This window comes from Symphalangus syndactylus, chromosome 4, assembly GCF_028878055.3.
Source record: "Symphalangus syndactylus isolate Jambi chromosome 4, NHGRI_mSymSyn1-v2.1_pri, whole genome shotgun sequence".
NCBI classification, from domain to species: Eukaryota; Metazoa; Chordata; class Mammalia; order Primates; family Hylobatidae; genus Symphalangus; species Symphalangus syndactylus.
The window spans coordinates 159,747,938-159,775,254 of NC_072426.2; the positions used below are offsets into that span (position 1 = coordinate 159,747,938).

At 43.7% G+C, this 27,317-nt stretch overlaps 1 protein-coding gene across 1 annotated transcript; it reads right to left on the reverse strand.

The window, feature by feature from the left end:
- Positions 1 to 4,282: 4,282 nt before the first annotated feature.
- Positions 4,283 to 27,002, reverse strand: MTNR1A (melatonin receptor 1A). The gene is made up of 2 exons (XM_055274072.2): positions 26,620 to 27,002; positions 4,283 to 6,193 (listed from the first exon to the last, which is right to left on the reverse strand). The coding sequence occupies exons 1-2, from the start codon at positions 26,807 to 26,809 to the stop codon at positions 5,325 to 5,327; spliced, it is 1,059 nt and encodes a 352-aa protein (XP_055130047.1). The 5' UTR covers positions 26,810 to 27,002; the 3' UTR covers positions 4,283 to 5,324.
- Positions 27,003 to 27,317: the final 315 nt, after the last annotated feature.

Genomic DNA, 27,317 nt, shown 5'->3' on the forward strand with positions numbered 1-27,317 from the left:
CTAAAACACACACTATGCACACACGCGCACACAGACACACAACCATACACCAACTTGTTCTCTCACGTTAAACTCTGTAACAGGAAAAAACACTCCTAAATAGTTGTTTCTATTAAACTGTTTCTGTTTCAGAGAAGAAAAATACAATAATAGATATGATTAGGGGTCATGATTCTAAAATCATTAACTTCGTATTTTTTTTATGATTGTGGTTCCATCAATTTAAATTTTCCTTTACCACTTTCAAACAAGGTGGCTGCACACTCAACTCCATTGTTCTTCTGGGGGTAGACAAGTGTGAAGTGACCCCAATTAGGGATGCCCCAACAGGCATTAAGTTGACAGCACAAGAGCTTCAATCACAACCCTCTAAACACTGCAACTGCCACAACAGTCTCTTGGTACTCATTTAGTGTATTACTAAATGTTTCACTTAGTGTATAACTAAATGTTTACCTTGTTAGTGATCATTACATTATGTGGATACTAATTTGGTTAGATATCTCTACCTTTTGGCCTTTGTCTGTATTTTACAAATTTAGTCTACATTCAATCTTTGGTCTTCTAAAAGACGTTTGGTAAAATAAGTACACACAGCCGAGCACGGTGGCTCACTCCTGTAATCCCAGCACTTTGGGAGGCCGAGGCGGGCAGATCACGAGGTCAGGAGATCAAGACCACGGTGAAACCCCATCTCTACTAAAAAAATACAAAAAATTAGCCGGGTGTGGTGGCAGGCGCCTGTAGTCCCAGCTACTCGGGAGGCTGAGACAGGAGAATGGCATGAACCCAGGGGGCGGAGCTTGCAGTGAGCAGAGATCGCGCCACTGCACTCCAGCCTGGGCGACAGAGTGAGACTCCATCTCAAAAAAAAAATAAATAAATAAATAAAATAAAATAAGTACACACTTGTCAGCAACATAAATACTGGATACAAGTAAAATCACTTTCATTTATTCCCTAAATTCTCCCCCTACAAGTTTTGGAGATTTCCAAAAACTTGTAATCAACATAGCAAAGTGGGTGCTACCATTGCAAAGATTAGAGCACTTTTTTTTTTTTTTGAGACAGAGTTTCGCTTTTGTTGCCCAGGCTGGAGTGCAGTGGTGCGATCTCGGCTCACTGCAACCTCCGCCTCCCGGGTTCAAGCGATTCTCCTGCCTCAGCCTCCCGAGTAGCTGGGATTACATGTGCCTGCTACCGCACCCAGCTAATTTTTGTATTTTTAGTAGAGACGGGGTTCCTCCATGTTGGTCAAGCCGGTCTCAAACTCCCGACCTCAGGTGATCTGCCTGCCTCAGACTCCCAAAGTGCTGGTATTACAGGCATGAGCCACTGCACCCGGCCTAGAGCATTTTTTTACTGTACACAATAACTTTTTAAAATAGAGATGCTTTATTTTCAAGCATAAAAGTAGAAAAAAGTAAAAGGAAGAATGGAACAAGAAATTTTGAAAATTATGTTTTCAAAAGAAAAAGCTGCATATAGATTATGCTCACGTAATTCTCAAATATAATAATTCAGTCCTTTAAGATGACTTAAAAACATATTCCAAATGTGTTTGCTTATTCACAGTGAAATATTTGGTGATGAATCAGAGGTAGTCCAAAAGATGATCAAAATTCATTACCTAACATTCATGTTGAATGTGTTTAATCACTAAGCAATTATGGATTTAATATCTAACATTGATTATCCTGTCAAATCGCCTCCCAGAATATTTAAAATCAAGTTGCTCTGCTGCTTTGTCAGAAAAATATGTGATTGCTTATGCATGTCAATGATTTACACATACACACATTTGGTAATGAGACATACAATAGAGCAAACTGAAGTTATTCCTTTCCCCAATCTATAGTATCTATTAACTTGTTAGTTTTAAACAAAGAAAAACCATATTTTATATGACTATGAAGCTTACAGAATATAGTATATTGAGTATGTCCCAAACTCATCTGTTCCAACAGGTATATAAAAATACAACAATATATGTTTAAAAGTTACATTCACTAAAGGCAAAAAAGATAATCCTACATGGTTTGGATTTTCCATAGGAGAATACAATTGAAGCAAGCTCTCCAGTGATAATATTCAAATAATTTATATAACTTAGAATGGTCAAATGTTTCTGTCTATGCAATCCAACTGGATGTTAGTGTAGGTACTTAAATTATGGAATGCTTTTAATTGCACAGCATTCCAGTAACTGATAGAAGAAAAGACAATGATAGATGCTGATCCTTACTCCACGTCAAATGGCGTTGTATAGACTTTGCCTAATCAGAGTCTCAGATCCCACTGAGTGCTTTTAAAAAGGGGCATTTTTCCCTGTTATAACACAGGTACTATTTTTGGCCTGACAAAGCCTCCAGCCTAGGCAGTGAAATCCCAGCTATAGACACATGCAAATAATCCTAGAATTAGCAAATATGCCACAGAAAATATCGTTATCTCTTTTATATCAACCCTCACATCACCACTAGTACTCCCATAGGCTGAGGGGAGACTGGCAAAGATTCTTTACACTGGAAACAAGTGATTCTGATAGACTGCGGATACTTACCTCAATATAGGTTGATAGCTCATTAACACAGCTTAGTAGATTTCATGAAAAAGTCTGCTTCCTGGCCTGGCGCGGTGGCTCATGCCTGTAATCTCAGCACTTTGGGAGGCCGAGGTAGATAGATCATGAGGTCAAGAGATCGAGACCATCCTGGCCAACATGGTAAAACCCCATCTCTACTAAAAATACAAAAGAAAACAAAAAAAAATAGCTGGACATGGTGGCACACACCTGTAGTCCCAGCTACTCGGGAGGCTGAGGCAGGAGAATTGCTTGAACCCAGAAGGCGGAGATTGCAGTGAGCCAAGATTGTGCCACTGCACTCCAGCTTGGTGACAGAGCAAGACTCTGTTTCCAAAAAAAAAAAAAAAAAGAAAAAGTCTGCTTTCTTGACTAAGGAGCACATCTCCTGTGACACTACACAATACTACCCAGGTACCCATTAGTACTATGCAACAGTTATTTGATAAGTCCTAATCTAATGGTCTTGAAAGAGTTAATCTTCCAAACAGACTACAAAATAATTTCTACACTGAAAATATCAGGCACAACTGATTACATATCTGAGATTTTCAAGAGGAAAAAAACACAGAGCTAAGGACGCTCTACTTATTGATATCACAGTGAGCAAACGGAGAAAACACCTCGAATGATTTGAGACTTCTACACGAGGATTCTAGTAAGGGAAACCTGGGTATTTTACTTTGATCTTTATGAGTAGCTGTTTCATTGGCAATATTCTAACTATCTGATGGTAGTGAAAAATCATTTCAATATTTTAAAGTTACATACTTGATTTTCAGATGAGCTACTCTTGGCAATTTTTTAAAGGGCACAGTTTTCTATTCACTATGTTTGCTGACATACAATTCAAATATAGTACAATACAGAAATAAAGAAATAAAATTCCATAAAGGACAAAAGAATCATACTGTATACACTTAGCAACATAGTAATTCATACCAAGCATCAAGAAAAGAGTGTAAAAAAAAAACTGCAAAAAGCACTCAGTTAAGCATGGTTGATTTTTTAAGTTTCAGTTATCTGAAATTTGGAACACTGGCCTAAATATTATCTTTACTATTTAAATTTGATTTTGATAAGAACTCAGAACTTTTACACATAAATGACTTGGGTAAAGTTTTGGAGACAACGTACACACATACAAACACACACACACACACACACCAACAATGACAAACATAATTTGGTGTTTTCCAAATATGCTTAATGAAAAGAATCATTAGCAAATATATCCAGATAACTTTTTGTCTTACGTATATAGTTGCAAATCGGCAATTTATTCTAGTATGTGACAGCTCTGCTACTGACTTTTAAAATACAAGAAAACATGGTTATCATCTGTAGCAAAACACTTGATACGACATACCTCACAGTAGTCTCAAATAACCATTTGGGGTAAACTCCTGTCAAAGTTTATGAAACCATAGTTTTGTGATGCATTTTTTCTCTCTCAGACTTTCAGTACTATTAGGGCAGTGAAATTCTAAAATGAATTATTGAAGAATATTGTTTTGCAGTATCTATAAAAGAAAAGCTATCTGGTTTCAGTTACTTGCACAACTAGAGTGTCAATCTAGAACACATTCAGCACTGTATCAAAAAGTCTACAGCAACTTGATCCTTTGTCATTTTTAACTGAGCTCATTCGACAAATTAATGAATGAACAGAGATCAATTCAAAACAGCTGTTCAGTGACACAATAATAATAAGCCGAATGTCTAATAAAGTTAAATAAAATTTTAAACGTAGCTGCTGCTTTAAAGTCCCAGGGTAATTGACATCTGAATAAGAGCTCTGTAACATAATTTAGTTCTTTTTTTTTTTTTTTTTGAGGTGGAGTCTCATTCTGTAGCCCAAGTTGGAGTGCACTGGCGTGATCTCGGCTCACCACAACCTCTGCCTCCGGGGCTCAAGGGATTCTCCTGCCTCTGTCTCCTGAGTAGCTGGGATTACAGGTGTGTGCCACCACATCCAGCTAATTTTTTTGTATTTTGTTAGAGATGGGATTTCATCATGTTGCCTAGGGTGGTCTCGAACTCTTGAGCTCAGCTTATCTGCCCGCCTCAGCCTCCCAAAGTGCTGAGATTATAGGTGTGAGCAACTGTGCCCGGCCTATAATTTAGTTCTTTATCTGGTTGCATGCACAACTTGTAATATAGAGCAGCAAACATTTATGACCATGAGTATAGCTACCCAATGCTAACTCTGCCAACTGAAAGGTCTGTGGTGTTGGTTGTGGTTGTGATTGTTGATGAGCCATTAACTGACTTATGTTCAGCATTTCCCTCTGTAATAAGAGGCACTCGCCCCACTTTCATTGTTTGTTCCATTTACAGAAAAAAAAATTGTTCCATATGCTCATTTATAAATAAAACTCTCTATTCATTTTTCTGCTAGAAATCTTCAAAAAGTGAAGAAGAATGCAGTTACCCCTTTTGTGGCACTCATTTACAATAAAAGTTTGCACACTCCTTCCCCTGAATGCATTCAGCAGCTTACTCTCACCCCAGCCCTGAACCACATTCCTCAGTTAACATGTAACTCTCCATACATCCTGTACTTCTCTTGACTAGTAGAATTGGAGGTGTTTATAACGCTGACAGCACATTAGCTCAGAAACTATGGCAGCAGCCAGGTAAAAGTTGGAAGTTTCCTCCACCACTCTGCTTTTCCAGACATCTGTCAAGAGCGAGGCCTTACGCAGCGTGTGCATCTCACCGGGAACATGGTGCTTTCTTAAACGGAGTCCACCTTTACTACATTATTGTTGGTCATCAGTGGAGACGGTTTGCATTTAACCCTATCGGCCACGTGGTTAGAGCTGTCCACAAAGAACATCCTGGCTGTGCAGAACGAGACTATAATTCTCCTGTATTCCTCCCTGAAATTGTGGTTCAGTAGCCCGTATATAATGGCATTGAGGCAGCTGTTGAAATACGCCATGTAGTAACTCGCCACAAACAGCCACTCTGGGATCCTAGGCACCATGCTGGCAGGGTCAGAGGCCACGGCCAGGCCAATGAAGTTCAGAGGAGCCCAGCAAATGGCAAAAAGGACAAAAACCACAAACATGGTGACAAAATTCCTGAAGTCCTGTGGTTTGAGTTTGGGTTTGCGGTCAGGTTTCACCCTCTGTCTGACCTGGAGAACCAGGATCCATATTCTCAGGTAACAGAAGATGACTATGATCATGGGGATGAGGAAGTGGAAAACCACCACGGCGATGGTGTAGGCGGAGCTGACGGACTGTGCGAAGGTGCACGAGTAGATCCTCGGGTCGTACTGGAGAGTCCCTGCACGGAGGTTGGGCAGGACGGCCGCCAGCGTCAGGAGCCATATGAGGAGCACGTAGCAGATGGAGTTCTTGCTGCTGTACAGCTTGTCGTACTTGAGACTGTGGCAGATGTAGCAGTAGCGGTTGATGGCAATGCCAGTGATGTTGAATATGGAGCCGATGACGCTCAGGCCCATCAGGAACCCACTGATTTGGCAGTGCAGATAGCCCAGGTTCCACCCATTGTTAAATATCGACATCAGCACCAAAGGGTACGGATAAATGGCCACCACCAGGTCTGCCACCGCTAAGCTCACCACAAAGATGTTTCCTGAAAGAGAATCGTTTAGAAAATACAGTGAATACAAGTTCACAGTGGGTTTTCTGTTATAGTTGTTAAAGAAGGAGCTGCTTCTGCAGCTCTGATGACCTGACGTCACAGCTGCGGCGGCTGCACTGCAAATGAAGTGGAGGCCGTTTCACAGGAAGCCAGCCCAGTGCCGCTCCTGACATATCAAATCCACTGTTCACACACTCCCACCTCCCCAGAACAGGGCCTGTTCCATGTCCAAAACTGCTGTCTTTCAAACCGTTCAGTTTCTCATCTCTTAAAAAGTCCTCAGATCGGAATACTTGCACTGCATCTGTTGTTCTAGAGCCTTCTACATCACCTGAGAAATCGCATATGATGTCAAGCCAGCCACAACTTCCTTAAGTTCAAGTCTTCATTCCCTCTGTAGTCCTTCAGCAGCTCTCAAGGGGCCTCTAGCTTCTGTTCTTGCTGATCCCATAGAGAGGGAGTTAAGGGCAAGAGGGCTCTGTCGTCAGCCGTCTGGATGAGAACATGGCTTCACTCCTTACTAACTGTCCAACCGGGGCAAGTTACTTGACCTCCCCAAGCGTCTGCCTCCTCTCCTAGACGATGGGATAATGAGCCTCTTCCTCTTAGGGCTGTGGTGAGCATGAGATGAGACTATCTGTGGTGAGTGCCATGCACCGTGTCTTACACCATAGAAATGTTCTTATTCTATGACTCCCTCACCTTGAACCAAAGGAAAATGCAGAAATTCTCTTAGATTTTATAAAGAACTTACGTTACAAAACTTAAACCCTAAATAGTCTGTTAATTTTCTCAATTAATATAACAACATATTTAATTACAGAAAAAAAACTCTAGTCACTTTTTTATTTTATTTTTTTTGAGACAGAGTCTTGTTCTGTCACCCAGTCTGGAGTGCAATGGTCCGATCTTGGCTCACTGCAACCTCCGCCTCCAGCACTCAAGCAATCCTCCTACCTCAGCCTCCCAAGTAGCGGGGACCACAGGTGCTGGTGGAACTTATTATAATTTAATCTGAGTAAAAAGCAGTATAAAGTGGTTTTTGTTATTTTTGTAGAGACAGGGTTTTGCCACTTTGTCCAGGCTGCTCTTGAACTCCCAGGCTCTGGCCATCCACCCGCCTCGGCCTCCCAAAGTGCTGGGGTGGCAGGTGTGAGCCATTGCTCCCAGCTACATTAGTCAAATATTATGAGATGTTCTGCAAATATGGTTTTTTTCTTTTGCAGCTCTTCTGCCTGTTTCTTTTTTTTTGAGACAGAGTCTCGCTCTGTCACCCAGGCTGGAGTGCAGTGGCGCGATCTCGGCTCACTGCAAGCTCCGCCTCCCGGGTTCACGCCATTCTCCTGCCTCAGCCTCTCCGAGTAGCTGGGACTACAGGCACCTGCCAACACGCCCGGCTAATTTTTTGTATTTTTAGTAGAGACGGGGTTTCACCGTGGTCTCGATCTCCTGACCTCGTGATCCGCCCGCCTCGGCCTCCCAAAGTGCTGGGATTACAAGCGTGAGCCACCGCGCCCGGCCCTGCCTTTGTTTCTTACTATTCCTTCTGCCTGGAATGGCTCCTCACATCAACTTTCTAAATCCTTCCCGTTCTCCCAAGTCTATCTCAAACAGAAATGCCAGAAGCCTTTGCTCATTTGCCCCCCCCGTGGTAAGAGCTTCCTCCTTTGAAGGATCTTAAACCACTTTATACTGCTTTTTACTCAGATTAAATTATAATAAATTCAATTCAGTTTACATATTAAATGCATATATTTGGTGCGGGGGAAACAGGAATTGAGAGACAGGAAAAGCCAAAAAGATTACACTAGAGTGGCGGGGCACAGTGGCTCACACCTGTAATCTCAGCACTTTGGGAGGCCAAGGTGGGTGGATCACCTGAAGTCAGGAGTTCAGGACCAGCCTGGCCAACACCGTGAAACCCTGTCTCTAATAAAAATACAAAAATTCGCTGGGCGTGGTGGCGTGTCCCTGTAAGCCCAGCTACTTGAGAGGCTGAGCCAGGAGAATTGCTTGAACCCAGGAGGCGGAGTTTGCAGTGAGCAGAGATTGCGCCACTGCACTCCAGCCTGGGGGACAAGAGCAAAACTCCGTCTCGAAAAAAAAAAAGAAAAAGAAAATTACACTAGAGTAAGCAGCAGCACCAGAGCACGCACATAACCAGAAGCAGTGAGGAAAGGGGTGCGCTAGACAGGGACGGAGAGATCCCAGGTGGAGGTACAGAAGATTTCACCTTCTATTCTATTGACCTGTAGGCCAGGCTTCCCTGCGTCTCCAGACGGTGGCCCTCGTGAGTACATTTCCTCATATTTGCGTCCTAGACCACACCCAATAAATACAGTGGCTTTTGCTCAAACACTTAATGAGTTCATTAAACTGTCACTTCCCAATATTTGAAATGAGACAGCCCATAGCAGTCAAGATGAAAGAAAGGCAAAATTTGTGCCATTTATTTAGGAATTTCAAGTAAATTGTCATAAAAGCAAATTCTTTAAAAATTGGTTGTATTTGTCCAAATTAAAGTTACAAAGGCAAATTTATTTTTCCCACAGATCACTTGCAATTAGTGTTGAAACATTTAAATTCCTAAGAGGCATATTTTAATAAATTATTAGCTCAAAATGTTTAATGCTTTAAAAGTGTCTATAATATGTGAAATTCTGTTCCAAATTAAACTGTCATTGTAACAGCACATTTTTACCCAGAGTGTCATGATGACAAACTGGCCTAATATGGATTTATTTTTAAAAGAGCTTAAAAATAAAATCACAAATGATGTCATAAATTTCTTTCATGGCTCGAATACCCTGCTCCATTTATTTTATAGTAATTACGTTGCATTACAATTCAAGCAATTACATTAATTAGATCATTAGTTTAATTATTTGAATTAATCCCATTTTACAAATGCTTGGTAAAAATTAATTACGCCACAGACTCCACACAGGTGTGGCTGTCAGGTAGCTCACATTAAGCTTTAGCACTGGTGTTCATGTGTGCATGGGGGGTGTGTGGTGTCTGGGGGAGAAGGAAAAAGGGAATTTCCTTTTTTCTTTTATGAACTTCACCAGATAAGAGTAATTAAGTCATCTAATGATAATTATACACATTATAAGTTCATCTATTCCATACTCAAATCTATGTAACTCCAGACATATGGACAATCTACCCGTTTTTACAGATATCCAGGACTGTATGCAACAAGCTTAATAATGCATTCTGAAATGTAAAATAATGTCTATTCATGGGTAAGAATTTCTTCTCTGTTGAATATAGTTCCAATCCTTACTGTGGCAGAATCATAGAATCATAGGACGTTAAAATTGAGAGATCGGTTAATGATCTCCCTGGATAATTCCCACTTTTTAAACACGAGAAAACAAAAATATAGAGTTAAATTGGATGAAGTCGTATGACTACTTAGTGAAAGAGTCAGGATTATACCAATGCTGTGAACTGGTGAGTGTTGTTCAATGCTATCTCCCTGAGGAAGCTCCTGTGCTCCTACAGATAGGAGACTCAGAAACTGGGCCCTGTGGCTACGTCCTGGCTTACGGCCTCTCCAGGCACAATTCTAAAGAAGCGTATTAGAACTAGAACATTCTCAAGAGAAGATGGGGGAGGAAACACCTAGAAGTCAGCATGCTGGCAACAAGACGAACAGCGATCAGCCTCGCGGTGATTAAAGGCACCAACTATAAAATGCACAGTCAATATTTGTTCCCAGGTATAAAACTTTAAATTGGAAGTGAAATATGGCATAGATATGAACAAAATAAGGTAACAGACAACTAAAATGCCAGCTTGCCGGGAGTGCCTTCCTCAGAACCAGTCCCGTGAGTCCCTTCTGGGAATGACACAGCAACGCGGCGTTGCTTTTCTGTTAATCGTGATTATGTCTCTACTCCTCCCCACCTCCCACAGCCCCAGCTATCACCTCAGTGAGGACACTACCTGTCTTAGACATCTTCTTCCTCCACCTTGAACAGTACCTGGCCGAGGGTTAATCAATGCACAGTGGGTTTACATTGTGCCAACTTCGCGAAGCTGAAAAGACTTTTCCTTGGACCGCTCCGGGTTAGTGTTCCCCACAAGAGGCAACTGCGTGAGATTTTGAAGGTGGAAGTGCAGCAGTAGCTTGCTCTCTGCGCTCAGAACATCTGTGTCAAGTGCCAGACGCCACCGCAAGCTGGGCACTCCGAGTCTCACCTGCTGCCCTGCAGGGGGTGGGTGGCGGCAGTGTGCTCACAGCTTCTCCAGCTCCTGCTCGCCTCCTCCTGGCTTGAGTTTCAACCTTCCTCCAGAGCTCCAGTCCCTCCTCCCAGGTTCTAGCTTCCCCTGCGTCCCCTCCTAACATCCAGCTTTCCTTCTCAACTCCGTGGACTTTAGACAGCAGCACCAGACACAGAAGCGAAAACCTCAAATACACTATTTAATCAGCTCACACAACTGCTCTAGCAATTTTGCTTCTTGGATTGATTGAACCCAGACTGATACAGAATTTGGTTCTGGAAGTGGATCAAGGAGAACCTTCAGGAGGGTTTCTCGGTATTGGTTTTGGGTTACCTGCAGTTGATTCTGTAATAGGACTAGATTTAAAGTATTAGAAACCCTATTTCCAGTAGTTAAGGGACACTGGTAGTCACGGCCTGCAGGGGCAAAAGAATTCCTTAAAAGACCACCTGGGCCGGGTGCAGTGGCTCACGCCTGTAATCCCAGCACTTTGGGAGGCCGAGGCAGGGGATCACGAGGTCACGAGATCAAGACCATCCTGGCCAACATGGTGAAACCCTGTCTGTACTAAAAATACAAAAATTAGCTGGGCGTGGTGGTGCGCACCTGTAGTCCCAGCTACTAGGGAGGCTGAGGCAGGAGAATCGCTTGAACCCAGGAGGCGGAGGTTGCAGTGAGCTGAGATCGTGCCACTGCACTCCAGCCTGGCAACAGAGCAAGACTCCATAAAAAAAACAAAACAACAACAACAACAACAACAAACCACCTGTATTCACCTTCCAAGGTGAAAACAATGTCATTGCATCACCCTCCAACCACCAAGATGAAAAACAAAATATACCAACCATACGATGGGTTGGATGTACTAAACCAACCCATTTCCTGAGTGACTCAAAAAGCTGTCAGTGTTGACTGGAACCCAGAACAAGGCCCTGAAGGCTGCTCAGCCACCTGATCCATCTGATCCAATGGTTATGGTCTAAATGTGTCTCCCCCAAAATTTATGTGTTGACACTTAATCGCCAATGTGATAGTATTGAGAGGTGGGGCCTTTAGGAAGTCATTAAATCATGAGGGTGGAGCCCTTACAGATGAGATTAGTGCCTTTATAAAAGAGGTGCCAGGGAGTTGTTCATCCCTCCACCATGTGAGGACTCAGCATTCATCTGCTCCAGAAGACACAGCAAGAAGGCACCATCCTGGAAGCAGCGAGCAGCCCTCACCAGACTCCAAATCTGCCAGTGCCTTGATTTTGGGCTTCCCAGCCCCCAGAACTGTGAGAAACACATTTCAGTTATTTACAACTTCCTAGTCTATATTGTTATAGCAGCAGGAACAGACTAAGACACCAATGGTGCTTGAATTGTTTATAGGGTTGTCCCTTGGCAGCAAGGACTGACTCCAGGATCTCCATAGACACCCAAATTCATGGATGCGTGTATTAGTCCATTCTCATGCTGCTGATAAAGACATACTCGAGACTGGGCAATTACAAAAGAAAGAGGCTTAATGGACTTACAGTTCCATGTGGCTGGGGATGCCTCACAATCATGGTGAAAGGCAAAGAGCAGCAAGTCACATCTTACCTGGATGGCAGCAGGCAAAGAGAGAGCTTATGCAGGGAAACTCCCCCTTATAGAACTATCAGATCTTGTGAGACTTATTCACTATCTCGAGAACAGCACGGGAAAGATCTGCCCCCGTGATTCAATTACCTCCTGCCAGGTCCCTGACAACACATGGTAATTCAAAATGAGATTTGGGTGGGGACACAGACAAACGGCATCAATGTTCAAGTCCCACAGTTGGCCCTGCAGAACCTGTGAATATGTGAAGTTGGCCCTCTATGTCTTTGAGTTCCACATCCCTCAAATACTGTATTTTCAATCCATGATTGGTTGAATCCCCGGATGTGGAACCCATGGATATGGAGGGGCCACTGCATGTTAATAGGAAAGCTGTAGGGAGGCCTTAGCAGGCACATTCAGATGACTCATAACACAGACCCTTAGTACTTTGCAGCAAATCTGTGCTCTCCTTTGCAGATGCCATTTTTTACTTCCTACTTGGCCTTAGTAGAGTCTGAATGCTTGAACATGGACCCCCAAGTGACCACGTGATCTGACAGCTCTCTTAAGGACAGGTGCTGTCTGACCTACCAAATCATAAAGTTGCCCATCACAGCATCAAATAGAAGCCATACACCCAAGACCTGGCTCCAGCAGCCCCTGAAGGCACAAGGAAGATGCATGAGCAAGTGGTTCAGAGGCCACAGCCCACATTCCCACCACCCTGCCTCCATTCCCTCAGCATGCTCCTATGGCCTCATGAGGACGTGCCCCTGACCAGCTGAATAACAAAGAAAAAAACCTTCTTGCCTGGTTTCCATATGGCTTTTCATGACCTACTGACACTACCTGAAATGGGATGGTTGCAGCACTACAGACCCAATCCAGTACAGCCCTGAAAAACAAGGATGGAGGAAGACCCTCCCAGGAAGCAGAACTTTGAGCAATGCTTCAAACTGCTTGTTCATTTTTCCTGGAAGGAGAGAGGGCCACAGGTTCAGATCTGCACTGATTAATGGGCAGTGGCTAATGGTCAGCTAGATCAGGGGTCCCCAACCTGAATGGGGACAGTGGCTAATGGTCAGCTAGATTAATGGGCAGTGGCTAATGGTCAGCTCGATCAGGTTGGAGACGCCTGATCTAGCTGACCATTAGCCACTGATCTAGCTGACCATTAGCCACAGACCGGGTCCGTGACCTGTTAGGAACCAGGCTGCACAGCAGGAGGTGAGCAGCATGTGAGCAAGCATTACCACCTAAGCTCCCCCTCCTGTCAGCTCAGCGGCGGTATTACACTCTCATAGGAGTGCGAACCCTATCGTGAACTCCATGTGAGGGATCTAGATTGCACACTCCTTATGAGAATCTAACTAATGCCTGATGATTTGAGGTGGGACAGTTTCATCCCAAAACCATTCCCCCACCCTGTCCTGTGGAAAAATTGTCTTCCATGAAATTTGTCTTCCTGGTGCCAAAAAGGTTAGGGACCACTGAGCTAGACGGGCAAGGATTTGGAAGAAACATTTGGATTTGGATTAGAAAACCAGTTATGGGGCTCTGGAGAAGACGTAGCACACAGACCTCTCAGAATGGACACTCAGTGTGAAGACATTTGTGTCTTGATGATGCAACCTGTGTATATCAGTTAATCTGTCTTTGGCCACCAGTCCTTGACCGATGGGCTCACAAAGTTGTCATGGCAGCAAGGATAGAAGTTATTCATGAGCTCAGCAACAGATTACTCCTCATGGAAAGTGATCTGGATGCAGCCACTGCTGCACTGCAGAATACCCAGCCTGCCAAGAGTGGAGATAACACCAGCAGAGCACCATTCCCTGGGAAAATCAACCAGACGCTGCTGGTAGGTGGATTACATACCACTTCCATCATCAAAGGGAGCAGTGGTTTGTTCTGGCTGGAACAGAGGCATACTCTGAATATGGATTTGCCTTTCCTACCTTTTCAGGCCCTTAAATCTTCCAGCAACCTAACATCCACGGATGTACAGGATGCCTTCTCCACCATGATGGTATTCCTCATGGTGCTGCTTTTGACTAAGGAATTTCTCTGACAGCAAATGAAGCATAGCAATGGCGCCATGTCCTGGGAATTCACTGCCCTTACCAGGTTTCCCATCTCAAAACAGCTGACGTGACAGATTGGTGGAATGGCTTTTGAAAGTTCAGTTTCAGCACCAGGTGGGTGAGCCTAGGGTACAGGTCCCTATCATGTGGCACCTGCTCTAAATCAGTGATTAACACAGAATGTTGTTCATCCCATGGCCAGGATTCATGGATCGGAAAATCAAGGGTGAAAATGGCAGCTCATCCTCCCAAATTACGTTGGTGATACACTAACAAAATGTTTGCTTCCTTTCTCTGAAGCTTTAGGTTCTGTTGGTCTAAAATTTTAGTTCCCAAGGGAGCAATGCTTCCACCAGGAGACGCCCCATTGGTTTCATTAAACTGGAAATTGAGGCTAGGCACAGATCCTGGCACTTTGGGAGGCTGAGTGAGTGGATCACTTGAGCCCAGGGGTTCAAGACCTGCCTGAGCAACATGGTGAAACTCCATCTCTACAAAAAATAAATTAGCCAGGCGTGCAGGTGCATGTCTGTATTCCCAGTTACTCGGGAGGCTAAGGTGGGAGAATCACTTGAGCCTAAGAGTTCAAGGCTGCAGGGAGCCACGATGGCACCACTGAACTCCAGCTCAGGCGACAGAGCAAGATCCTGTCTCAAAAAAAAGAAAACCAAAAAACTGGAGGTTGAGAGTGCCACCTGCTATTTGGGGCTCCTCATTCTAGTGAATCAATAGATAAAGAGGGGGGTTACTGTGCTTAACGTGTTTAGTCCTGATTATCAAGGGGAAACTAGGTTATTATTACACAATAGGAGCAAGGAAGTATAGGTCTGGCATGCCAGAAATCCCTGAAGTGTCTCAGTACTCCCATGCCCTAGGATTGAAGCCAATGGGAAACCAAAATAACCCAATATAGGCAGGAATGCCAGTGTCCCAGTGTCAGGAATGAAGGCTTCAGCCACCAGAACATGCGAAGAGCCAGACAGCAGAGGGAGCGGGGAGGGAATGGTAGTTCCAAATACCCACTACGGCCACCTGGCCAACTGCAGACATGAGGGCTAAAATAATTATGAGTATTTCCTGCTTGCTTTACCATGAACAATTTGTGCATATAGTAATAACTTTGTGTCTCTTTACCTCTGCTATTCCCCTACCATCTCATGTAAGATGTATCAGTGAACCTTGTGTCTCAGAATTTAAGTTATAGGATATCAAATAGGGAATGTGACTCAACTAGAATAACAAAAATCATGTAAAGTTGGATAAAGAGACTGTACTTTCTTTTACAAAGAGGGTTAATGTATTTTCAATTTTACAAGGGATAGTAGCTTTGTTAAATGGAAGCATAATTTTGATGTTTCCTTTATTTTGAAGTTAAATATGGTTAAAAGATATAGATAGAACCCAAGTTGCCAAGGGGTGGACTGTGTTGAATTAGTATTGTGTCAACTTAGCTAAATCGGAACTATGCTCCCCAGAATTCTGTTTTCTGCATAATTATAGGATAGCCTCATCCACAAAAGAATTTTGTATAAGATTTGGAAGGTGGAAATGAAGCAGCAGCTGTTTTTTTCATTTTTTCTTCTTGAGATGGAGTCTGGCTCTGTCGCCAGGCTGGAATGCAGTGGTGTGATCTTGGCTCACTGCAACCTCCACCGTCCCCCACCCCTACTGGGTTCAAGCAATTCTCCTGCCTCAGCCTCCTGAGTAGCTGGGACTACAGGTGCATGCCACCACGCCCAGCTAATTTTTGTATTTTTAGTTGAGATGGGATTTCACCATATTGGTGAGGATAGTCTTGATCTCTTGACCTCATGATCCACCCACCTCGTCCTCCCAAAGTACTGGGATTGCAGGCGTGAGCCACCATGCCTGGCCTACAGCAGCAATTTGTGTAATGTTTTTTTATGCTAGATATGCCATTATTAACTAGTGAAAGTCTTAGCTAAGTAAATCTACAGGAACTTCCTGTCCTGGGCCAGACTCTTACCTTTTATCAGTCATTTCTGCTCTTTGTTAGAAATCCCACACTGCAATCCTCAGGCTGATTTGCATTTGAATGAATACTTCCGAATCACTTTGCTTTTTTGTGAATTACACAGAAATCTATCAACCTATCTGACGCTGTGCAAAGTTTGGACCCTGTGTCTGAAGTTTTCACGAACAATGAAAATGTGTATTTCTGAAAAACTTCTGTTCCTACAGCTCTAGCCATCTTTTTCCTCATTTGATAATCTCCAAATCTGTGCAATGATTAACCCTGCAGAGACTTTATTTCCTTCTGCGTGGGGGTTAGCAGGGCCCATCACCACAGCAAGCCTGGGCTCCAGGCGGCTTCTGCTCATCCTCTGTCTTCCACGGGTGTTGTCGTAGATGCTGCTGGCCTGTTTCTCCCCAAAGTGTCTGTGAGTGCTGGGCGCCTTCATTTGGCAAGGACTGCCTCCTTCTCCAGAGACTGCCTTCACTGATCAAAGAGCCACTGAATCGGGTACAAACGACCAGTCCCTTTGCCTCAAGTAATGGCAACTCTGCTGGATTTATGCCCAGAGGCCCCAACTTACGGATGAGGCCAAGTCTCGGCTTTCCCTGAGACCCCATCCTTCCCTGACCCTTCCCCTGCCCTGATCTACTGCCCTCTCTTTCTTACAAGCTCCCCTGAGAGTGCTCCCTCAGCAAAGCACAGTACCAAGCCTCTGTCTCAGGTTCTGTTTCTAGCAAACCTAAAGTAGACCTTCAGCTCTATGATGAGGTTGAGTGGTTTCCTAAAGAGGTCACTGGCTTCTAGATAGAAAAAAGGAGCTACTTACTATGGTGTCTTACAGACATGAACCAACCATACTGGGTAGGAGTTACAGACTGTAGCTGCCTCCCAGCACTGCTCTTCCATGCTTCCATCCTCACTACATGTGCATCTGCTTCAATATCAAGGCAACATGAAAACACACACATTCGCACAGCAGTCTGTCTCCCTCTGAGACTCAGGTCCTCACTGGGGACGTGAACCTTCACATTCTCGCGGTGAGCACAGAGCCTGGCACGTAATAGGGGCTCGGAAATAATTTGCTGATTGAATTAATGCACCCTTTGGCCTCTGAACTGCTCCCTCAGAAAAGCAGAAATTACTTGCTGTTCTGCTCGTATCCACTAAGATGCTGGTTTTCCCGGCAGGTCAATATTCACTCCTTCTTTCGTTTCAGCCTGGACTTTAACCATGTGGAAAGCAAGATTAGAGGCCCCCTGAACAGTACTGTTCATGAAGACTAAAAGAAACTGAGTGTGCCTGAGCTTAAGCATCACAAAGACCAGTAATAAAGAACTATTTACAAACTTGGCTTGTGTTTTTTAAAATTCCACGTGCATACATGTTACCTGTACGACAAGGGAAAGCTGAGCTACTGCAGGTGTGTAGGGAATATTCTCTGGCAGTACAAGGGAAAGGGAAGGGCTTTACTTTGAGGCATCGAAGCACACAGTCAATGTTTTAGGTTCTTCAATGTAAAGAGACTATACCTTAGAAACGTGTCTTTTCAGATTACTAGAGGCAGTGTGCACCCTGAGTGTAGAAACAAAAGCCAGATTCAGATCCTGGCCATGCCACTTGCTAATGTGACCTCAGGTAAGTCACAGCTTCCCACAGCCTCAGTCTCTTAATATGGAATAAATCAAGCTGCTTAGGGCCGTGGCGAGGATTTGAGGGCGTGTGGCCCATCTTTCTTTGCAGAATTATTCACTCATGTCTTATTTCTGTTCCCCTGTGATGGAAACCACACGTCTTGCTTCACGGAAGCTTCCTCCCTGGCACACAGTCCTGGCTAGGGAGGACCCTCCCTGATCCCTGCAATGGAACAGGGGTCTCTCCATAGCCGATGAGCCTCCTCTCACCCCTCGCCCCTCCTGCCATCAGCCTCACTGCTCCCCTCCACCTTCCACACACGGCTCTCCACAGTACGCATGACAACTCATCACCCCGCAATACCCAGGCTTAAAGAGCCCCGCAGTATTCAGTGACGTTCTTGGTGACTCCTTCTCCCAGCCTTTAACTCCTTAAACTCTCCAAACTATAATACCCTTTTCATGTGACATGCCATCCACATCACACCCCATTCATGGCACATGTCGTCCACATCACACCCTATTCATGAGACACAATGCTCACCCTGCACCCTGTTCATACAACACACCATCCACCTCGCTCCCTGTTCATGTGACATGCCGTCCACATCACACCCTGTTCATGGGACACGTCATACACCTCACACGCTGTTCAAAGGACACACCGTCCTCCTCAAACCCCCTTCATGAGACACGTCATCCGCCTCACACGGTGTTCATGGGACACGCTGTCCCCCTCACACCCTGTTCACAGGACACGCTGTCCACATGATACCCTATTCATGGGACACACTGTCCACACCACACCCTGTTCATGGGACACACTGTCCTCACACCCTGTTCACGGGACACGCTGTCCACCCCATACCCTGTTCATGGGATACACTGTCCTCCTCACACCCTGTTCCTGGGACATGCTGTACCCATCAGACCCTGTTCCTGGGACACACCATCCTCCCACACCTGGTTCACAGTACTCGCTGTCGTTTGAACCCCGGTTCCATCCACCTCAGGGCTCCGTTGCCTCCTGGACTCCACGTGTCCTCCTGGCTCATCCCTCTCTCTCTCTATCCCACTCTGTCTCCAGTTCCCCATCTGGTCTCTAACTTGACTGTTGACTGCTGCTGTAGAGCAAATCAGTAGACCTTGGTACTGCTTTCTATTATACACGATATTGTACACTGTACACTTTACATCGCACACTGTATTGCATATACACTGTATGTACAGTACGAGAGACCAAGGGCACCTGAGGTGGCTTTAAGAAATCATACACATTCCTGCTTGTTCCCATCTGGATTTCAGTCAGTGTTAAAGGTGTAACATCCTGCAAATAATCCTGCTCATTTTCTATGCCCAGTTACTGTCTTCTGAGAAGGGTGGTTTAGTGAGGCATTTGTAACTTGTAAAACATCCACAGTATAGCCTGACTAGTTCAGCCTTTCACCCTTAAACGGAAGATGAATTACTGATACTGTACCTTTATTCGTCTTAGAGAATTTAGGATGAAACTTTAACAAAAACAAAATCAGAATACTTCAGCGACGTTAACAGGCAATCAAAAAAAATCTATATGAACTCTCTTTAGGTAGGAGGCTTTTTCCCTCAGGCACTTTTCGAACCTTGAAGGACTCAGTGAAAACCCCATCTTGAATAAACAGATTAACTGCACTAAATAATAACTCTAAATTGCTAAATCCAAAAGAGAGTTTTATTAAAAATGGTATAATCATAATAGAACCCTATTTATATATGAAAGTTAAATCAACGAGAGGAAAATAAGTTAACACTACAGATGTATAAAATAATATTCTCATAAAAGTAATTTTTCAAAAGTTAAAATTTTGACTCTATTTTTATGTACTCACAGAGTATTTAAAGACCTGTAAGTGTGAAATGTTGCATTCTGCCTTAAAAATAAAAATATGTTTACACATCAGAACTCTACACCAAGAATACCAACTAACAAAAGGAATTTATTCTGCCGCTGGGAATGTTATATTTAATTCATAATGCACTTCAAGTATACAGCAAGCCATTTAGTCCTTACGATATTAGTATTGTTCCAAATTAACAAGTGAGGAAACTGAGCAAATTAGGTCACTTGCCCTACGTCACACGCATGGAATGGCAGAGCCAGAGTTTTACTCCAGGCATCTGGCTCCAGAGGCCATGTGCTTCGGAGGGACATATCACAAAAAAATGACCTTTAATAGCACTAATCTTCCATAGATAAGGAATGCTTAGTCTATAAAGATATATATATATATAATATATGTAAAACAATCTTTTAAAAAAAAGTACATGGTAAAAGACTATATGATACCTACACAGACATATGCACAAATGAGAACAGTTGGAAGTATTCCAAATTCAGAGGGAACAATGAAAGGAGCTAAAAAGATAAGTAAATAATAAAAGGAAAAAATAGAATGAACACTAACTGGCAAAAAAATTTTAAAAGTAAAAATTGCAATTTAAACCACATCTTAAAATAAAAACAAGTGAACCAGAATTTTCTCTTGAAACAAAATCGTGTCCTAAGCTCCTATAGATGGACATAGAGGCATCCAGCAAGTATTTAAATAAAGAAGGAGGGGCCAGGCGCGGTGGCTCACGCTTGTAATCCCAGCACTTTGGGAGGCCGAGGCGGGTGGATCACGAGGTCAGGAGATCAAGACCACGGTGAAACCCCGTCTCTACTAAAAATACAAAAAATTAGCCGGGCGTGGTGGCGGGCACCTGTAGTCCCAGCTACTCGGAGAGGCTGAGGCAGGAGAATGGCGTGAACCCGGGAGGCAGAGCTTGCAGTGAGCCGAGATCGCGCCACTGCACTCCAGCCTGGGTGACAGAGCGAGACTCTGTCTCAAAAAAAAAAAAAATAAATAAATAAAAAAAAATAAAATAAAATAAATAAAGAAGGAGGGAATGAATGCAGGAAGGATGAAAGCACATTATCCCTTCCAAGATCATAAGAGTTTTATATTCCTAAACATGTTCAGAAAATCATCAAAGAGGAAATACTAATTACTAATTACACATTTTTATAATCCACCACTTAATAACTATGTGAGAAAACAAGTATAAATGTGAGTTAGCAGGCTAGTTCTCCAGCAGGCGTTTCTTCAAAAGACCTGAACCAGTGTGTTCTTCACTAATAGTTATGCCATGTCTCTATCACTGATCAGTATCTTTGAAATTCTCTCACTAATTCTGTCTCAGTCTGCTGCTATTTCACATATGAACTAGTTTTCACATCTCCCAGTTATTACATTGTTCTCTCCTCCTAAGATAACAACTCTAAAAAATTCTCATGATTGCTTTAAGCTCCAGCTACCACCTACCAACCAACTTTCACATTTCTCTTGAAAAAGTTTTCTGCTATGTAAATATGCTCCTATTTTCATACCTTTATACTCCATGTCTTATCTTTGTTTGAAAATAAAAAGAACACACATTTCTAAAGTGCCCTGATAGAAAGCAATCTCTTTGAAAGTAGGAGGCACGTTTGACCCAAGCTTAGCACAGGACCTTGAATTTTGACAAACCCTCAAAAATTTACCAACCATTTACATTCTGCCTTATACTGTAGGAATGCAGTAAGTATTTATCCAGATAAATGTTCAATTCAATAAGCACCAAAACTACTCAGTATCAAAGCAAGTGAGCACGCTTTTAAACTGTACGCTCAACAACTCAAATTCACCTCCATTAACCTGAATAACACTCAGCACCATGCAAATGCATTTTCTTTCTTGTCTCTTCTTCTGAGACTGACTCCTTCAGTGGGATTGCCGAAGCTGTACAGCTCTGTAGAAAGACAAGGGTCTGAGCACTTCATCCAGAGAACCCAGCAGTTCATTTCTTATCTGCAGCACTAATCAATTGCACTAAAAATCACAGAGATATCACATACAGCTCTCAGGTTTCTGGTCACCTTGATTATTTGAGAGGGGCACAAGTGAGGCTGCTGATCATCTTCATGAAGAGGCAGAGATGGCACCAATGATAGCGTGCAGAGTTCTGTGCATGCATAAACGATTCTTTAACAACAATCCACTAATTGCCTCTTTGGTACTAGAAAACTCTAAAGGAGTATGTGAGTTTCCTTTTTAGAAGAAAGGGTATTTCTGTCAGCGAGGCAACTTACAAATACTTAGAAAAAAAGGGAAAGCTCAAGGCACCTTGTAAAGATCTTACCATTCACTTCAGTTATTCTGGTGATTATTTTTAAAAGGTGCTAAGGAAGAAGGGGCAGAATGAGCTCCAAAGACTCTGTGGAGATTTAAAGTGACTTCCAAGGCATGATACTTTTCAGTGTAGATGTTTTTAAAACAGAACCATCAAATGGCAGTAAATACTAATAGAAGAAGGTTTAATCTAGGACTATTTTATCCTAGGTTAGCTCCCAAAATTGCCAAGAGAAAAATGATGCTGAAAGCAAGCAAAAGCTCTATCTTATCTGTGATTAATTTAACACTGAAAATTCCTGCCAGAAATACTTTCTTATGAAATGAATAGCTGGAGGAACCAAAGTTCAGACCCAAATTCAATCATGTATTTGAGAGTCTGAAACTACTGTCATAAGATTTACAGGGGATTCTGGGAATTACTTTGACATATTTGTAAAAACTTGGGGTTCCATAACAATGTACTATAGAAACCAGGATAGAAAGTCATAGAAATCTGAACAACAGCTAAGAATACAAGGGGGAAAAATCAATAAAATGTCTCTAGAGTAAAAAATTGCCCTGAATCAGTAATTTCAAATATTGTGGAAAGCAACAGGAGGGAAACTACAGCAGCGCCAACAAGAAACCTCTCGGCCTGGAGATCGCATGAAGTGGGGTTAGCTTGAAATCATTTTCCAAGTCTGTACAGTACAAGTTAGGTCGTAGGTTTTTGAATGGTAGCATGCTTGCCCAAGGAAGCTACTGTAGCTTCCAGAGCTGATTCACTTAAAATTAGAGAAGAGCTGAATATTGAAATAATCAGTCTTTACATCTCAGGCCTTCTTGCTCCAGAGAGATAATGGTTGTTACAAAAGGGAAAACTCAAGACAATGGAGATTTTGTGTATTTTGCATAATGTCACAAATGGGAATTCGATTCTAAACCTTCCATTTCTGGCTGATTTCACTGTTTTCCAGTTCATATTGTCTACTTGTTTTTTTAAAAAAACATACACTTAAAAAATAAAAACAATCTAAAAAGAACTAGTCACCAGATGCATACTAATATTAACATCATAATACTATTATTTGTACCTCAAAATGATAGGTAGGTGGGTGGGTAGGTGGATGGATGGATAGACGGATGGATGGATGGACATTGGGTGGGTGGATGGATGAATGGGTGGTTGGATGTATAGGTGGGTGGATGGGTAGGTAGGTGGAATGATGGGCAGAATCTAAGTTTATCCTTCTAGTATCCCTGTAAGATAAGTGGCATCTTAAAAGAGCCGTGGTACATCCAAGATTTGAACCAGATCTCTGAGGCCCAAAGTCCACATTCGCTCCATACTCTATGCATCCTCTCTGAGTGGTAATGCAGAATGGATAAATATAACATTCTATAGAGACCTGAAAGAAACAAGTGCAAGAGAGGCTTAGCACAGTGTCAGCCATCCAGCCACAGAGCCATTCTGGGAAACGATTTTTTAAAACATATACTGACAAGTTTACCCTACTGTGCACACAGATTAAAGAATAATAATAATAAACTGCTTTTGACAGGTATCTTGCTAAAATGTATTATATCCCTGTCTTCTTAAGTAGAACACACCACTCATGATGACACCTCTCGTTGATGAATCAGGTGATGATAATAAATATGTTACTACACTGTGCTGCTTTCAGGAGCACTGAATGGTGAGAGCAGGGTTATTTACATCTTTACAATGTAAGCACACTTGCTCTGTTTCTCAGATCTGCATTTAATGAGTCTATTTCAACCCATGCTGCTTGCTATTATATACTATTTCTTTAAATGTGTCAATCTTCCTCCTAATTTCTTGCTCATAATCTACAGGGACCTAGACACCAGCATCACAGTTTTGTGGCACTCTAAGTAAGTTAGAACAAATCCGCTATAGGTGAGAGCCTGTCATTTTTGCTAATTTCCATTTATTGGCTGTATTCTACCTCAGTTAGATTGCCAGATAATTGAATTTTGAATAGGCAAGATAGTATTGTACTCTTGCCTGATATTTGGTAAAATAAGTTTTATTTAAGTATAATGTACATATAGAAAAGTGCACGAATCATAGGTCTATAGCGCAATGATTTCCAACAAACAGAGCACACCCTTGTTAGGTGTACCCAGAAAACAAACAAGCCAACACAGTATTACTTGTTTTATCCTTTTCAAAGTATTCTCATATGCGCCATTTCACTACAGTCATTGCAACACTCTTATGAGGCTAAAAGGTTAGGTATTATCTGTAATTCGACAACTGTGGAAAATGAAGTTTGGTATTTAGCTTCACTGATTTCTGAAATCAGAAGGTGCACAGCAAGGATCTAATCCTAGCATTCCATGGCAGGAATCGTCCATTATGCTACCAAATTTACTCAGAAGATATGGTGGCATCACTTCTATTATCAAACTGTGGGCAAGAGTAGAGCGAATATTCTGTTGACGCCACAGATGCCAGTGGTTGTTTGCAGCCTGCGTGGGCTGTGGCTGTCCAGTGTCCCCGCCATGCAGGTTGTTAGCCATTTTTAATTTATTCCCTGGGAAGTCAAATGTCAATACAGTCCCTTGAGGGGAGGAAAGTGGCATAAATCACCGCAATTATATCAGCTTTCCAAAGGAAAGTGATGGTTCAAAGGTTAGATGCCTTCACATTCTCATTTCTTCCATTCTCTTCTTCCCAACATTTCATCCTTAAAGCCAACAAAATTAATTTAGCTGAAATGAGAGGTCTGAAAATCATCAAAACTTTTAATAAGCATACCAAAACTTATATTTGAATCAGCTATCCTTATCACTGTTTCAAATTACTATCCATTCCAGAAATCCTCAAATGGCTTGAACCGCACATATAAACAAAAAATCCCTATTATAAAAATATGAAACTTCTAAAGCTGTGCGGATTAAAGCTCACTAAGGGTCTCCCAGGCGGCTACAGGAATATCCTCTTAAGAGCATATGCCTCAGCAAATAAAATACAAAGTGTGCGTAAGGAGTTCTTAAGTTCTTCTTCAGAAAACACAAGAAGTAAAATTGTTCAGGCGTGAACATTTTTCACTTTTTATTTTATTTTATTTTTTGAGATGGAGTTTCACTCTTATTGCCCAGGCTGGAGTGCAATGGCACAATCTCTGCTCACTGCAACTTCTGCCTCCCGGGTTCCAGCGATTCTCCTGCCTCAAGCTTCCAAGTAGTTGGGATTACAGCTGTGGGCCACCACATCCAGCTAATTTTTTGTATTTTTAGTAGAGACAGGGTTTCACCATGTTGGCCAGCTGGTCTCGAACTCCTGACCTCAGGCGATTCACCCGCCTCGGCCTCCCAAAGTGCTGGGATTACAGGCGTGAGCCACCGCGCCCAGCCGTGAACACTTTTTAAAGGTTCTGCAGGATTCAAACTTCCCAAGTGCTGCAGGTGTTGACAGCAAGGAAGCAGGGCGAGCTCTGGAGGCCACCTCTGGGAATTCAGCCCTGCCCACACTTACAGTCCCTGTGAACAATCTGCAGCCCCGGTTTCTCCTCTGTAAGGTGAGTTAACAATGGCACCACACCACAAGGCTGCGCTGGGATTCAGTTAACCCCGTGCTCACAACCTGTTTGGTCCAGAGAAAGCCGTTTATATTGCTAGGAAGGAAAGAGCCTCTTCTCGAAGGCAGAATTCCTCCAGTTTCTATCAATCACCTACGAAGTGAGCTTATTCAGTTTACTGACTCAAACTCAATTCATATTACTAGGTGCTTAACTAACTAATTCTCAAACTACAAACTGTAAAAGCATTACTGGGGGCGGGTGGGGGAGGCAGGACAGGGGTGAGCCTCCCCAAAAGGAGCTAAGCAAAATTAGAGCTTTTCTTAACCACCTGGTTAAAACGAAAATATTGATCTTGGCAGACATGTAAGTGCACGTTTCCTTCCCCACCCCTTCTCCCAAAAGTGCCTCCAAATAAAAAACTAGTTTCTTCAGAGAACCAAGCATCTAATCATCACTTAGAGCTCTGAACATCCAGTATCCTAAGAACAAACTGTCCACAGGTTCCCGCCACAACAAACCAGTTCAGTGCATTGCTCGGAGGAAAAAGCAAGTTTAACTCAAGCACAAAATTATCTGTAGTTGCATATTATACGTAAGTGTACTCTTTCCTGCTCACGCCTGGCTACCTGCCCACTCTAACACAACAACTTCTGCTTTTAAAGTGTCAACTTGTTTACTTGGAGGAGCTGCGGCCTGCCGGACACAGCACGTTTAGGAGCCTCTTTTTCCACTGTAGGCTCGTAACTGCAGACTATTCCGAAAGACAAAACCACGGCGGCTGCTCCATCATTTTGCCAGCTTCTATGTTTCCATATTTTAACCATGTTAGGAAAACTAAATCACATGTAAGACCAAGCAATTGATCAGTTCTTTGCAGAGGATGCTTGAGGAACTTTCTGCAGCCTGGACCTGATGCCTCTCAATCTAATAAACCTCAGACAAGACAACCAGACGGGGGTGTCCCCATAGGAAACAGAACAGACTCTGGTGGAGTGTCCCACCTCTTAGGGGCTGAGACTCCGTGTCTTATGAAAAGGCACTTTCAATGGGCAGGCTGGAGAGGGGTCCTCTCTAATAAGAAAAATAACTCCAAGTCCGCAGTGTTTAGGAAGAAGAACCAAGTGCTTGGGGAAGGCTGGCTGCCCGCGGAGAGGCGCTGCGTCCGGAGCGCTGGCCCAGGGGAGGCGGCGCGGGCCCTACCTGCGTTCCGGAGCTTCTTGTTCCGATACACCGACAGGATGACCAGGAGGTTGCCCAGGATGTCCACCACGATGGTGAAGATGAGAACGCAGGCCAGGGCGGACGCCAGCCACGAGGGCTGCGGCCGCGCGCCGTCCCCGCCGGGCACGGGCTGCGAGGTGTTGGGCAGCGCGCTGCCGTTGCCGTGCATGGTCCCTGTGCGCGTCCCGGCCGCGGGGCCATCGCCCGCCTCGTCCGCCCGCCAGGCCACTTGTTAAGGCTCCGCCCGGCGCTCCCCGCGCCCACGCCCCATCCCGCGCGCTCCTCCACGCCGCGCCCCCGGACGCCCACGCCGCGCCGGACAGGTGACACCTGGTGTCCGCCGCGAGCCCACTTGGACTCCCCGCCCACACCTCGAACCCCGCACCACGGGCCGACAGCGCCCCGGTGCGGGAAGCCGGGCCCAGCCGCCGCGCCCTGGCGTCGGTGTCCCAGAGGCCTCTCCTCGTGCGCGCACGGCGAGGCCGTTCACTGGGTTTCTTCTCTGGGATGGGACTTTTCACCCAGCAGGGCCAGGCTGCCTGGGCGAGTTCCCCAGCTGTGTGCCCCACCTCCCTTATCTTCCTTATCTGCAAAATGGGAATAAAATACTATCTCACCTGTTAGCCTCATAATTAGTAAAATGTGAAAAAACCAAGGACTCTCTTCCGTTGTGTATT

Coding starts and splice junctions, on each gene's coding strand:
- MTNR1A (XM_055274072.2), bottom strand. CDS start 26,809: ATGCACGGCAACGGCAGCGCGCTGCCCAACACCTCGCAGCCCGTGCCC. Junction 6,194..26,619: donor CAAGAAGCTCCGGAACGCAG/GTAGGGCCCGCG, acceptor ATTCTCTTTCAG/GAAACATCTTTGTGGTGAGC.